Source organism: Sinohyriopsis cumingii, chromosome 1 (assembly GCF_028554795.1).
Source record: "Sinohyriopsis cumingii isolate HCF-2022 chromosome 1, ASM2855479v2, whole genome shotgun sequence".
NCBI lineage: Eukaryota > Metazoa > Mollusca > Bivalvia > Unionida > Unionidae > Sinohyriopsis > Sinohyriopsis cumingii.
Window position 1 is genome coordinate 27,091,893 of NC_142961.1, and position 15,216 is coordinate 27,107,108.

The following is a 15,216-nucleotide window of genomic DNA, read 5'->3' on the forward strand; positions in this document are numbered from 1 at the left end:
AATTTTGGTGTCATTTATGCTAAATGGTTTTAAATATGTACTCATACATTGAAAATATATTGGTCATAATGAATGGAAACATTGTTTTGCTCACCACGTTTAATTTTGACACATGTGAAAACTAGTTTAAATAATTCCCAGACATCACAGCTAATTGTTCTATTTTATTACGTTTTATTACCTGTTTATTAACTCATAAACTAATTAATAATCTCTAATGTTGTATTTTTATTTTAGTATGTTAGCAATGAAATCGAACTAACATGAGCATTTATTATACTATCTCATTTGATTTGATTTACAATATAATTCATTATTTCATATCGACGATGTACATTGTTGACTATTTTTAAATGTATTAATTTGTTATTAACTTATGACATTTTATTTTTCAACTCCATTCTTTCTTCATGTTTTGTAATGACTTTAATACCACATATCAAACAACATTTTACATCTTCTACAACTGCATCATTCATGTTACATCTTTCACACTCATAAAATGTTATCGTTATACATGTTATATCCATAAATCACATCTATTAAAACAATACAGATTCAGCATGATTGTTTTGAATATTCGTTTACGTATATGCTGCAAAGTAAATGTACCTTTACTCGGTATCCACGTTTGCTTCTCTGTTTATTTGTACGTGTATTGAACTTAATGTGTGTTGACGTTATCTAAGTTATGACCACTCATACGCAATATATTATCATGTGTGCTTAGCAAATTAAGCAATATCAAAATATGATCGGTATAAATGTCATGAACACACGCTATTCGTTTCTATATAGTATCGTTCCATACTGATTTTTTAAATAAATTTTATGCAGCTGGATCGAAAACTTTTTTTCAATAAAATATTAAACCTCCTTTGAAACTCGATCGTAGTAAATAAGTGACGACCTTCGCTTTAACAGCTGATACATCATTATTTTCTCTAGTTATGTAGTCGAAAAAGAAAGAAATTCGATTTCTCTATTTATCGTGGAAACAATTATGTTTTCTTGGTAAACTCTTGTTTCATTTTACATAAAACATTCTGTGTAAACTTGCACAGTAATCATGATGTTTACTAGTGTTGAATTAGACTAATTTTCATGGTCATTTGTCTATCTCTCTTTTTGTACAGCATTGGGACTCCTTTAAAGCTTATTCTTGGTGAGTCGTCTATGATATTTATCAATCTGTATTAGTAGATGCATCATTAATCTTTCTGATCATCAAGCTGTATTAGCTGATACGTCGTTAATCTCTCTAATAATCAAACTGTATTAGCTGATACATCGTTAATCTCTGTAGTCTTCAAGCTTTATTAGCTGACACATCGTTAATATATCTAGTCATCAAGCTGTATTAGCTGATACGTCGTTAATCTTTCTAATAATCAAACTGCATCAGCTGATACATCGTTAATCTCTTTAGTCATAAAGCTGTATTAGCTGATACGTCGTTAATCTATCTAGTAATCAAACTGCATCAGCTGATGTGTCGTTAATCTCTCTTGTCATCAAGCTGCATTTGCTGCTGCATGAACTAACTCTCTTTTTTGCATTGATAATATCACACATTTGTTGGCCATCTTTATCGACGGATTTATTTTGACGTTTTATTTTAGGTGTTCACTGTTTATAAATAAATGTATTTACATGCTATGAAGTTACCACCCAATGCAAATAAAGATAACCCCAACATAAACGACTGAAATCCAGTAAAAGTATCTAATGCCATTTCTTGTCATCTAATCTTCTTTCAGCTCAGTCTGTGGTTCATTGACGTCATCATTGCGTAGCATGATCCTCGTCAGATACTTCACTGTTAGTACGGTAATTATTTGGATGTTTTGTCTGATCTTGTATTTATAAGAATCTCATAGGATTTTTTAAATATAAATATTGCTTTCTCTTAATTGTTTGTTAGGAGGGACACTTGCTTATGGTGCAGCAGGAAAATATAGCACAGACATATTCGCTGGATATTGAATATTTTTTGTCCTTCTTGCCGCGATGATGTTTTCTTGCGTTCTCTTCTTTTATTTTGTTGTGTATGTTTATACAAATTATTACAGGATGATCATCCATTGACAAAATTGTTTTTATTTTTTACGACGTTGGTATTTATCTCAGTCTGCATTCTTAGACTAATGCTTTTTAAAAATTGTTATATTCAATAATGCTACCCGATTTCATTACAATATCATTACGAAACGTATAATCATCGCCAAACAATATAGTGTTTTCTTAAAAAAATTCCTGAAATATATTGGTGGAAACAATTTTTTTTTCATTTGAATCACATATGTTTTCAACTAAACTTTATCTAACAATCAATTTTTGCATGTCATGAACAGTGAAAACAGATTGTAAACAAGAGAGTAAAATGATAAATATGCTTCAAGCAATATATATATATATATATATATATATATATATATATATATATATATATATATATATATATATATATATATATATATATATATATATATATTGATGCATCATTAATCTCTCTAATTACATCTCTAGTTGACCTAAAACTCAATTACTGACCAAGATCAGTCACACAATACAGATATACACAACAAATAATCATAGAGAAAAGACAAAACACAATACAAATTAAATATACATAACAAATGCCTAAGATGTATTTATATTTTCTGAAACAAAAATTGTGATGCAACATTGCCTAGTGACTTAAATCTTATTGTGATGAATTGGAGTAGTAAATGGGGGCGATTCAGGGACGATGGGACTTACCATTAAAAACAGGGTCCCGGCACTTTGGGGACTATGTAAATTTAACATGGGGAAAACTGGCCCGGCACTTTGGGGACAATGGGAATTTAACATGGGGAATAGAGTTTGGGCTTGTCTAGGGACAAGGGGAATTGAACATGGGAATAGAGTTTGGGCTTGTCTAGGGACAATGGGAATTGAACATGGGAATAGAGTTTGGGTTTGTCTAGGGACAAGGGGAATGGAACAGGGGACTATAGTGTGGGCCTGTCTAGGGACAATGGGAATTTAACATGGGGAATAGATCGTGGGACTGTCTAGGGACAATGGGAAATTTAACATTACGGAAACCCGTGGGGGGATATAGCCTCAAGGGAATTTAACATATGGAAATTCAACATGGTGGATCTGTATAGCGTCAAGGGGAATTGAACATGGTGGGACTGTCTTGGGACAATGATGGTAGAGGGTCAAACACAACAGAGACAGAGACATTCATACACTAGTACAAGCCTGAGATTTATATATAAAGCATTACCAAGACCTGAAATCTTGCTGGGGTGTTAAAAAATTTGCATAATTGTAATGATGCTATGAATAGCTATAATCAAGGAAATGCTCAACGACAAAATGGATGTGACTAAAAGTAACGCTAAAATGACGAAATTATCCCAGAATTTAAAGCAAAATAAACATATCCCCGAAAATTAAGTAACAATGGTTTAGACTAAAATGGATAAAATTAGTAACTACTTACAATATCAACTTGTGTGACGATCATGGATAAACACCCATTTATATTTATAGCTATAATCAGCTTAAATTCCTATGAAATCTCACTATCTATTTATACTACAACTTGTGGGTTATTCCTTTGGAAAATCCCACTATCTTTTTATAGCCTCAGCTTGAGTGACGTTCCTGTTTATGAACTCTAATACATATGTATAGCTACAACCTGTGGAAATCCCCAAGTCCATATTTATAGTCTCAAAATTTCCAGCAAAAGTGACGTCACTGTACTGAACACTAGGGGATAAATGGCAACAGTGTTGCAAGTGGCTGACCTGAATACGCGCTACTGTAGGTGGGTAGAGTGTATTTGATAGGGATAAAGTGAGTTTTATAGGAACAAACAGACACCAATACACAAACACATACAACGTACGCGCGCAGGCATACGCACACACACACACAGAGAGGAAAGAGAAAAAACAAAACCAAACATACTATCCATACAAACGTACGCGAACGCATACAAACCCCAAATATACTATCCACACAACGTCGCTAACGCATAAAAACCCAAATATACTATCCACACAACGTCGCTAACGCGTACAAACCCCAAATATACTATCCACACAACGTCGCTAACGCGTACAAACCCCAAATATACTATCCACACAACGTCGCTAACGCATAAAACCCCCAAATACTATGCACACAACGTCGCTAACGCATACAAACACCAAATATACTATTCACACTCGGGAGGAATAAGAAAAAACCATATATACGATCTACACAACGTACGCGAACACACACACACACATAGAGAGGGAAGAAGAAAAAACAAACTCCAAATATACTATCAACACAGAAGAGAGATAATACAAACCCCAAATAAACTATCCACACAAACGTACGCGAACGCATACAAACCCCAAATATACTATCCACACAAACGTACGCAAACGCATACAAACCCCAAAATATACTATCCATACAAACGTACGCGAACGCATACAAACCCCAAATATACTTTCCATACAAACGTACCCGAACGCATACAATTCCCAAATATACTATCCACACAACGTCGCTAACGCGGACAAACCCCAAATATACGATCTACACTCGGGAGGAAGAAGAAAAAAAACAACCAAATATACGATCTACACAACGTACGCGAATACACACACACACACACACACACACACACACACACACACACACACACAGACACACGCGCACACACACACACACACACACACACACACACAGGGAAGAGGAAAAAACAAACCCCAAATATACTATCCACACAGAAGGGAGATAATACAAACTCCAAATATACTATCTACACATGGAAAAGGAAGAATACAAATCCCATACCTACTATCCACACGGAGATGAGATGTAAATAAAATAAACCCCATATCTACAATCTACGCATAGGGAAGAAATAAATAACCCAATATTACACTATCCTCAAAGAGGTAAGAGGAAAAAGCCATAATATACTAACCACACAGAGGGAAGAAGAAAACCATTATACACTATCCACACGGAGTGAAGAAATAACCCTTTATATATACTATCAACATAGAATGAAGAAAATAGCCCATTATATTCCATCAACACAGTGAAGAAGAAAAGGTTTTTTGAAAGCACCTAAGCCCTTACCTGCAATGACCAATTCTGCCAATCACCTACACCCCACCCCACCCCCAACACTACAAAACCCATTTAACCCGTTATTTTATGGCATCAGTGTGTGATTTAGGAAACATCAAGACACAAAATGATGGATGAATAGACTGACTATTGTTTACCGACTTGCATGCCTAAAGAGCATGCGTGAAGGAAAACATCCTTTCATTTCAGTTCTAACTAAAACATGTTCCAGAGGGATAGAGATAGGTGAAAGAGCACAATTTCATAAAGTGTGAGTAAAAAACAAATCGCGCCATCCTTATTATAGAATGTCAAGACTAAGAGACACTTACGTTTTCTTTTTGGTCTATTCTCTTTTAGAAGGTAGTATGAAATTTCACATCAGGGCCAACGCATCGGGTCACATTGTCAATTTTTCCATTTCCATGTCTTTACTGGCACAAGTTCTTCATCATCTTCAATTTCTTCTTCTTCTGAATCCCTCTTCTCTGTTTCGTTTTGTTTCTGTTTCTTCTCTTTTCTCGTAGGGCACTCTGAATCCCAGTGTCCTTTCTCCCGACAACGATATTAGGTATCTTGACTTTTGTCTCTCTTTCTTAGACGAAGCAGGTATTCTGGAGACAAATACCCATTTACCTTTGCAGATATAGCAAACTTCATTAGCACTTACACACTTTCGTATGACTCTCATCAAATCAACGACCAAAAGATTAAGTTTTGTTGCCACTTTCGCATCTGAATTATGCTTTCGTATGACTTTAGCAAATATTTGACCAGCAGGTCGATCTGTGCTGACTCTTCCATCTTCTTGATCGTTTGAGAGTGGAATGAATACTCTGACGCTAAGACACTCTCCCTATATACAGGGACCTGCTGCGTATGAAACCTAGTCAAATGTAATTTTGCAATAAGATGAAACGATTTCATTGAGAAAGTAAAAGGCAATGATGTACCGTATCGCCTCACACAAAACCTGAAGTGTTAGTTCAAATCCGTGTCAGCGATTTCGAAGACGGCATAACTGAGCTTTAATCAGTGCTCTCCAATTATGCCACAAAACCACGGGTCCTGATTCACGCCAAAAGAAATTTCGTTCGGTCCATAAAAAATAGTATCACATCTGAGAAATGCAAAAACGAACTTCCAGAAAACTGAGAATGACGGCTTACACCTACAACGTAAATTTATGAGTTCAAGTAGTGCGTAAAACTTAGTCAAATTAAATTTTTATAGTCAAGACGAAACGATCTCTTTTCGAACAAGAAAGCAGACATCAAGCGACAATGGCGATCCGTGTCACACAACACTTTTCAAAATGTATATTATTAGAGGTTTGTTCTAGCGATCTGCACGGTTAAATTAAATGTTGATGTATTTTGCAATAACACGGACACAATTTCCATGGGATCGCCCATGGTACGATTGTTCGTGCATTAGTTTAATTTTTTAAAATATTTTTATATAAATCGCCTATAGGATAGACCCAGTAAAGTATGGCCATTCTCGTCACTGTCTGAATAGCTACTCAAGTCAATTCGAAGTGAACGCGGTAAGAAAATAAGTATAGCCAATGAAATGGCTTACAACGGGTGATGCATTGTTTTGTTCTAGGACTGTGTGGCATAATAATCCTTATGTTCTTGCGTTGTTACCATTACAGTGCAGACAGACTGAAATGTGAACTTACGAGCCCTCTTTGTGTGTGTTGTACCATTTCTTCTTACCACATCAAAATACTGAGCGTCACAGTATTGGTTCGCGTTTTCAAGCTGACCATTTTTTATATCTCACTTAAACATTTTAACATAAACACTCACACTCACATCGGTAGAGTCAGAACAGACGTGTTACAGTATTGAGGGGCATGCTATCTTTTTTTTCTTCTTCAAACTAATAAATTTGGGGCTTGTATGAGTAAAGAACCGAAAGTACAGTGAACCTCAAGGATGATGACCCAATCTGTCTGTCTATTGATGCGTGTATTTGCTTAAGAAGAAATATGACCTCTAAAACACAAAGACATACGGCAAGCATGATTAGTATGAAGACAACGATGTTTTCCTTAACGCCCGTGTAATTTAGAGTTTCAATCGTCTTTGAAGACAAACTTGGTCTCCTTTTGTAGGGCTTGAAATAAAAAAAAAAACTGAAAATTCTTGAGCACTTTGCTATAGATAATTTCATCAACAGACTAAGCAACATAAATACCGTTACAACAATAGAAAGCCTTAAATCTTCTATCTAAAAGAAATGCATCAAAAAATTAAAGATTAACGATAACTAACCAATGAAACCGAATTTAATAAAGGCAATGACATGTGAAGAAATGCCTCTCACTTTGGAAAGGTAGGCGAATGTACTCTGTCATGCACCATCAACTTGAAAAAAATTATAAACAGAGAGAAACCTGAATTCAAAATTCAGTTGTTTTTTTTCTTCAAAATTGTTTCGTTTCTTTTTTCGTTTTTTGGAACAAATTTAAGCACTAATATAGAGTGGAAAAGGGAAAATGCACATACAAGCTTTGATATTTCTGAAAAAATGAGGGGATATTCCTAACGTTCATAACCACCTATATATGCTTGGACTTGTCTGTGACTTATCCACAAAACAAGATGTACATATTTCTGGTCAAGCTGCAAGTGTGTGCGTGTTTTTGAAAAGGGTAAAAATTGGATATACAATTTTCTCGTGACACTTATAAAGTGAAAAGTCTGTGCAAGTGTCCCTCTGCGTAGATTGTAGATATGGGGTTTATTTTATTTACATCTCACCTCCGTGTGGATAGTAGGTATGAGATTTGTATTCTTCCTTTTCCATGTGTAGATAGCATATTTGGGGTTTGTATTATCTCCCTTCTGTGTGGATAGTATATTTGGGGTTTGTTTTTTTCCTCTTCCCTGTGTGTGTGTGTGTCTGTCTGTCTGTGTGTCTGTGTGTGTGTGTATTCGCGTACGTTGAGTAGATCGTATATTTGGTTGTTTTTTTCTTCTTCCTCCCGAGTGTAGATCGTATATTTGGGGTTTGTCCGCGTTAGCGACGTTGTGTGGATAGTATATTTGGGAATTGTATGCGTTCGGGTACGTTTGTATGGAAAGTATATTTGGGGTTTGTATGCGTTCGCGTACGTTTGTATGGATAGTATATTTTGGGGTTTCTATGCGTTTGCGTACGTTTGTGTGGATAGTATATTTGGGGTTTGTATGCGTTCGCGTACGTTTGTGTGGATAGTTTATTTGGTGTTTGTATTATCTCCCTTTTGTGTTGATAGTATATTTGGGCTTTGTTTTTTCCTCTTCCCTCTGTGTGTGTGTATGTGTGTGTATGTGTGTGTGTGTGTGTGTGTGTGTGTTCGCGTACGTTGTGTAGATCGTATATTTGGTATTTTTTCTTCTTCCTCCCGAGTGTGGATAGTACATTTGGTGTTTGTATGCGTTAGCGACGTTGTGTGGATAGTATGTTGGGGATTTTATGCGTTAGCGACGTTGTGTGGATAGTATATTTGGGGTTTGTATGCGTTCGCGTACGTTTGTATGGATAGTATGTTTGGTTTTGGTTTTTTTTGAGACTATAAATATGGACTTGGGGATTTCCACAGGTTGTAGCTATACATATGTGTTAGAGTTCATAAACAGGAACGTCACTCAAGCTGAGGCTATAAAAAGATAGTGCGATTTTCCAAAGGAATAACCCACAAGTTGTAGTATAAATAGATAGTGAGATTTCATAGGAATTTAAGCTGATTATAGCTATAAATAGATACATGGGTGTTTATCCATGATCGTCACACAAGTTGATATTGTAAGTAGTTACTAATTTTATCCATTTTAGTCTAAACCATTGTTATTTAATTTTCGGGGATATGTTTATTTTGCTTTAAATTCTGGGACAATTTCGTCATTTTAGCGTTACTTTTAGTCACATCCATTTTGTCGTTGAGCATTTCCTTGATTATAGCTATTCATAGCATCATTACAATTATGCAAATTTTTTAACACCCCAGCAAGATTTCAGGTCTTGGTAATGCTTTATATATAAATCTCAGGCTTGTACTAGTGTATGTATGTCTATGTCTCTGTTGTGTTTGACCCTCTACCATCATTGTCCCTAGACAGTCCCACCATGTTCAATTCCCCTTGACGCTATACAGATCCACCATGTTGAATTTCCATATGTTAAATTCCCTTGAGGCTATATCCCCCCACGGGTTTCCGTAATGTTAAATTTCCCATTGTCCCTAGACAGTCCCACGATATATTCCCCATGTTAAATTCCCATTGTCCCTAGACAGACCCACACTATAGTCCCCTGTTCCATTCCCCTTGTCCCTAGACAAACCCAAACTCTATTCCCATGTTAAATTCCTCTTGTCCCTAGACAAGCCCAAACTCTATTCCCATGTTCAATTCCCCTTGTCCCTAGACAAGCCCAAACTCTATTCCCATGTTCAATTCCCCTTGTCCCTAGACAAGCCCAAACTCTATTCCCCATGTTCAATTCCCCTTGTCCCTAGACAAGCGCAAACTCTGTTCCCCATGTTAAATTCCCTTTGTCCCCAAAGTGCCGGGCCAGTTTTCCCCATGTTAAATTTACATAATCCCCAAAGTGCCGGGACCCTGTTTTTAACGGTAAGTCCCATTGTCCCTGAATCGCCCCCATTTACTACTAATTGGAATTAATATAGGTTGATTTTTTTATAAAAATCCTATTATTTTTCGCAAAGAAAGGCACATATATAAGTACTAAAACTGGCACATTTGGAATCACAGATTAAAAATGGTTTCATATATAAATATCTAGGGATGGTATTTTCTTCACGAGGTGTTTGGTATAATTGCCAAATTGTCATGTTCCAAGAAACATCCAATCTTATTCTCAGTCAAAGGCCAGTTGCTACTCGATTTGGTAAATTATCAGTTGGCATAATTTTTCAAAATTATGCTAGTAAGTTACTGCCTGTTCTATCTTATGGAACGGAGATTTGGGACTTTTGAGAGAGGCTTTAGTAATGCATTTGACAGTGAGAGACGTTTTAGTAATGCATTTGATATTGAGCGCGTGCATACAAACTACTGTAAATATGTATTGAAACTTACAATATTTACTGCAAACAGTTTTGATCTGGATGACTTAGGGATAAACAGTCTAAAATCAGCATGAAGTCAAGGTTGTAAGAAATGGGTTAATATTCTCATTTCTTATGGTTGTGGCGAGGCTAGGCGCAACTAGGGTGTAGGTGATGAAGTTGCTTAACCAAAAGCATATTGATATTGATATACAAACCTGAAATGCAAAAAAATCAGTGAATTGTATTGCTTAAGAGTCTACAAATTAATTAAGTTAGACTTTGGCCAAGAACCAAATCAAGATATCACTGATTTTATCTTAGTCATTTTGGAAGCTTTAGAAGCGGTTATCCGAATGTTAGGGCCATTACGGGTAGCTAGGAATACATTCCATACCACGAAAGAATATGTCTGATTTGTAGAAGTGATATTAAAACGGAATTCCACTTTATTTTTGAGTGTGGAGATTTTCAACTGCTTCATAAACATTATTTACCTACATATCGCTTAGTAAATACGACCAAAATCACAGCCCAGAAACAAATATTCATTTTACTCAATATGTACAATTTTAATGTATGCACGTAAGCATAGAAAGTTTCTCCATGCTGAATATATAGTATAATATTACCTATTTATAAAGACAAACACATATACATCACATTTAATTTCACAATTACGTCGAATACATTGTGTTCCGGAACAAATTTTACGCTCTTGATACTGATTACTTATTAGGACATGATTCGCTTTGTCTGGTTTGCAAACCTGATATATTTCCCTCACAATAAATAACAAATTTTTGTCATGTCAGACCGTTAAATATTCCCAGAATTCTGTGCCAAAATAGTTTCGTCAATGTCGAGCATGGCGCCTACAGTTGAGGTAAATTCCATTAAAATGTTTATTTGGGGCTAATATGTGGGTTAAATAGTTCCATTCTAAACAGGATAATACATTGTGTGACCAGTTTTAAGTATTCATTTGTTTTCTTTTTATTTCATGGAAGTAGAATAATCATATTTGTCGGGTAGCTAGGCACGCCAACGGATGTTAGGAAGATGTATTATAGCATTTGTAGCACTAATATTAGTACTTCTGCTTCGCGGACGGGGTTCTAAAAGGTTCCTGCCTGTGTTACTGGAGCAGGCGGTCGTGATTTACACCCGGCACATTTTCAGCATATTGTTAGAAAATTTGAAGCAACTGCATCGATAACTTTTAATTCTATAATTGTCTTATTTATTACCAGAATTACACTGAGAAAGACGTGTACAATAGCGTTTATCTTTATGCGATATATTTTGCTGGATACTCCGCCATGCGAGTTCATTGGTGTTGCGGACTTTACAGAAACATTACCCTTTTGTTCATCGTTGGCATTTGTTGCTAATTGCTCAATTGCCTTAGTTACAAGCTGATATTGCATCAAAATCCGTTGAATTGTAAGGTTGTTGGAAGTACAATAAAGAAACCAGCATTTCTCATATGGGGTTTACAGTAGATGCGTACTCTCCGGTTTTGAATCATGGAATTTAAATATGACCCATTTTTGACGTGCAGATATTTTGACTTGTGCATCTTATTGATGCACATAGATTTGGGCTGGAGCATCAGTCTTAAATACCCTTGATTCACCTCAGACTTAGTTTTTTCTTACTAACAGTGCTATGTCCATTAAAAAAGTACTATCAGAAGCACTGAATGACATCAGCTCAAGAACAGTTTACCCCTTTTGCCAGTAATACCAGTAGAAGATATATATGAACCAGGCTGATCTAACGCTTAGGTGCAACTGAATTCGGTTGAATTGTTTTGAGATTGTGTATGAACTTTATGATAGAGGAAGAGGAAATAATTATTATGACACAAATGAACTGCCTTTTGATCACATATCAGAATTGGTATGTTTGGACATCAAATTATAACAAACTGGTCAGAAATTGAGCATATGGCAGCTCGCGAAACTGGTTGTCAAGGTGTGGACTGACTTGAATAATTATTTTAGCAATTAATTTGCTTCATTTGGCGGAATGTTTAAAACTTAAGACTAATTTATGAGTTAACTGGATTCATTTCTGAAAAAATATAGGTGTTTTTTAGATTGTACTTTAAATTAAAATCAGACAAAATGGGAATATATGGCTTCATGAGAAGCCAGTTTTGAGCAAGGGATTATGTTTTATTGGTGATTAATTTGCTTCAATCGGCAAAACGTTTAAAACCTTGAGTATTTTAATTAATGAATCATTCAGAAAAATAATGAAAGGACATAACACTCAGTGCATAATCTGATCTTTAAAAATGGCACAAGGAAGCATATATTCTTTTCTATCTCATTCTCAGAAATGACTTGCCCGTGATGAATTTTTCGACCTTCAGACTCCAGAGAACAAAAAGATATTGTCGGCTCTGAGGAAAAAGAGAGTCAATCTCCTAAATTTGTTAGAAAATTTAAAAATGAGTGAAAAAGTGAACTGACAATTCTGTGATGTACATCCTTAATATCTGAATAATATATAATCTTCATAGTTTTATGGGTATATGTTTGCATATAAATTGATTTGATCATATCATAATAGAATGTATTGAGAAGTTGTAAAAATAATAAAGTATAAAATAATCCTCTGTCTGTTTCATACACAAAATATATACACAGTAACACATAGTTAGAAAGAGAAACACTTTCACAAAATTCAGATTGTATGTTTCTTACAAAATACTGTACAAGTATCTCTCATTCTTCAGCATGAAACAAGAAATGGAATGCATTCAATGTGGCTTAAAAGTAAATGTGTTCTTCATTTTGAAATATGAGAACAACCTTGATAAACACAAATAATGGAAAAGTTCATTTTCAGATGACCATTATATAAAGGATACATCTGCTAGTGAATCCTATAAATCATTCTGTTTACTGTCAGACAACAGAGATCTGAGCAGGATTTTTTTGTAATGGACAGTGTTCGTTTAAAAATTGTTTACAAGATCGATTCAGTGAATAACTGAATACTGACCTTTGGATCTGCAACCTGACAAATGTCATGTTGCTCTAATCCACATGTAATATACACCACTCCATCGATAACTCACGCCCTGATAACTCATGAACCTGCTTATAACACGGGGTCATGCATGGATCCCATTTTTTGAATCATAAAATACCCCAAAACTTATCCCTATTTGTTGAACTTGAAGAAAATAACGATAAAAATTGGTAACAGAAATTTTGATCTATCACTTATTTTATCATCGAAAACAGTAGATAGGACCTGGAAATTTTAATCAACATTATGAAGTATCACCTTTAAAAAGAAGTAATACAAATTTGTTACATTTTCCTTCCAAACGACATTCTTAGAACACCGTAATTAACAATATTCAAGGAAATTTTAATCAATGAAACTGTCACCTACGCCTAGTGGAGGCAGTACTTTAATGAATAAATACCAATTAAATATTTTTTTATTAACTGAAATTTGTGTTCTAGTTCTATCTTTTAGTTTCTTTTAAGTGTAATCATCATAAGTGCAATGTGTCCTCTGGTAATTAAACGTAAAACATGTCAATCTACCATAACAGCTATGTCTGCGAGCATTTCTCTAAGAACCTAATTAAAACCGTGTTTTGATATTGGATTAATGGAAGCATTTGTTGTATTGTTGCACTAAATAAAAAGCGTGCCTCCTTTTCCATTATCACGTTAATTACGTCTTTTGAATCAAAGGAGGTGGAATTAACAAAAAAGTTAAAAGGCATACAAATTCTACATGCTAAGAACCAGCAGCCCCCATCATATGTCAAGTAACTCATTTTAGTCGATCAATCGAACACTGTTATAAATGTTATTGTGTATGTACAGTAATCTAATTAAACTACCTTAAATTAACCTAATCAATCATAATGGATTAAAGATAGCAAGGCAATCAGGCAAAATGAGTACTTTGTAAAATAAAGAGCTTTGTTTCACAGATAGGGACAATTATGAGGAAGACAAGTTTCAGAGAATTCCTGAATTCACACGTAGAGATATCCTCAGGGATGATAAGAAGTTTCACTGTTACTTGCAATGAAATCACGGCATCAATATCTTACTAACTGAACCATTAAAAAATTGAGTTTTGAGGTAGACAACAGTCTCATGAAATGTTGCATTTTTTTAAATAAAAGGTAATCTTGTTTATTAGTCGGGCCCTGAGTGGCCGAGTGGTCTAAAGCGCTCTCTGTTATGGATCACTGCCATCTCACCTTTGTCTGCATGGGTTCAAGTCCAGGATTCGGCCAATGTAGGTATGTGAGAAAGCTTGCCTGTAGCTTCTCGTGGGTCGGTGGTTCTTCCTCCACCATTAATACTGGCCGCCATGCATAGCCTATCGTGTGCTGAGAAATGGCATTAAACCCCACAACAACAACAACAACAACTTGTTTATTAGTTTATCAACAGTTGGTCTGGTTTCCTGCTTGGAAGATCCTTATTTCAGAAAATACTATCCGTTACATTCCTGGAACTAGACTAATCAACAAAACAAAAGGCTGTGATGTAATACACGAATGTTTTTATGCACCATGTTGGTTGTTAAAACCAGTTGGAATCATGTTACCAATCTTTGAGATGTTGGACATTTTAAAAATAAATATAATTTATACAGAATAACAAACAACTTCATTGGAAAAAGTGTTTTATTGACAATTAATCTCGACGCGATTGTATAACGAGGATTCAGTCATTAAACAACCCAGTAACCCCCTCCAACCCAGCGGTTCTCTGGATGTCTAGCGGATTGTTTAAAGGTTCCTCTATAACTCGTGACCTCACATATAGTGTGGTCTATGTGGACCCCGATGTGTGTGAGTTATCGAGGGAGAGGTGTACTCAATTGAAATAGGACCATATTTACAAGAAGAGGGGTCACATGGCTAAGGGAATTGGTCCGCCAAAATCTATATTATTAAAAGTTAAAGTAAATATATGTCAGTAAATACTTTTTGTACTTTGACACTTTTCACCTTC

The 15,216-nt window shown here is 35.3% G+C and overlaps 1 protein-coding gene across 2 annotated transcripts in view; it reads left to right on the top strand.

Annotated features, from left to right (window-relative positions):
• The first annotated feature begins 11,028 nt into the window (after positions 1-11,028).
• Positions 11,029-15,216, top strand: part of LOC149806583 (intraflagellar transport protein 52 homolog) — a 53,795-nt gene continuing 49,607 nt past the window's right edge. The window contains exon 1 of one of the 2 annotated variants that reach the window (XM_089955063.1): positions 11,029-11,090. In XM_089955063.1, coding sequence (XP_089811189.1) covers positions 11,064-11,090 — 27 coding nt within the window. In that variant the 5' untranslated portion in view covers positions 11,029-11,063. The remainder of the gene's footprint in view (positions 11,091-15,216) is intronic. The other variant, XM_089955069.1, reaches the window with a different exon arrangement.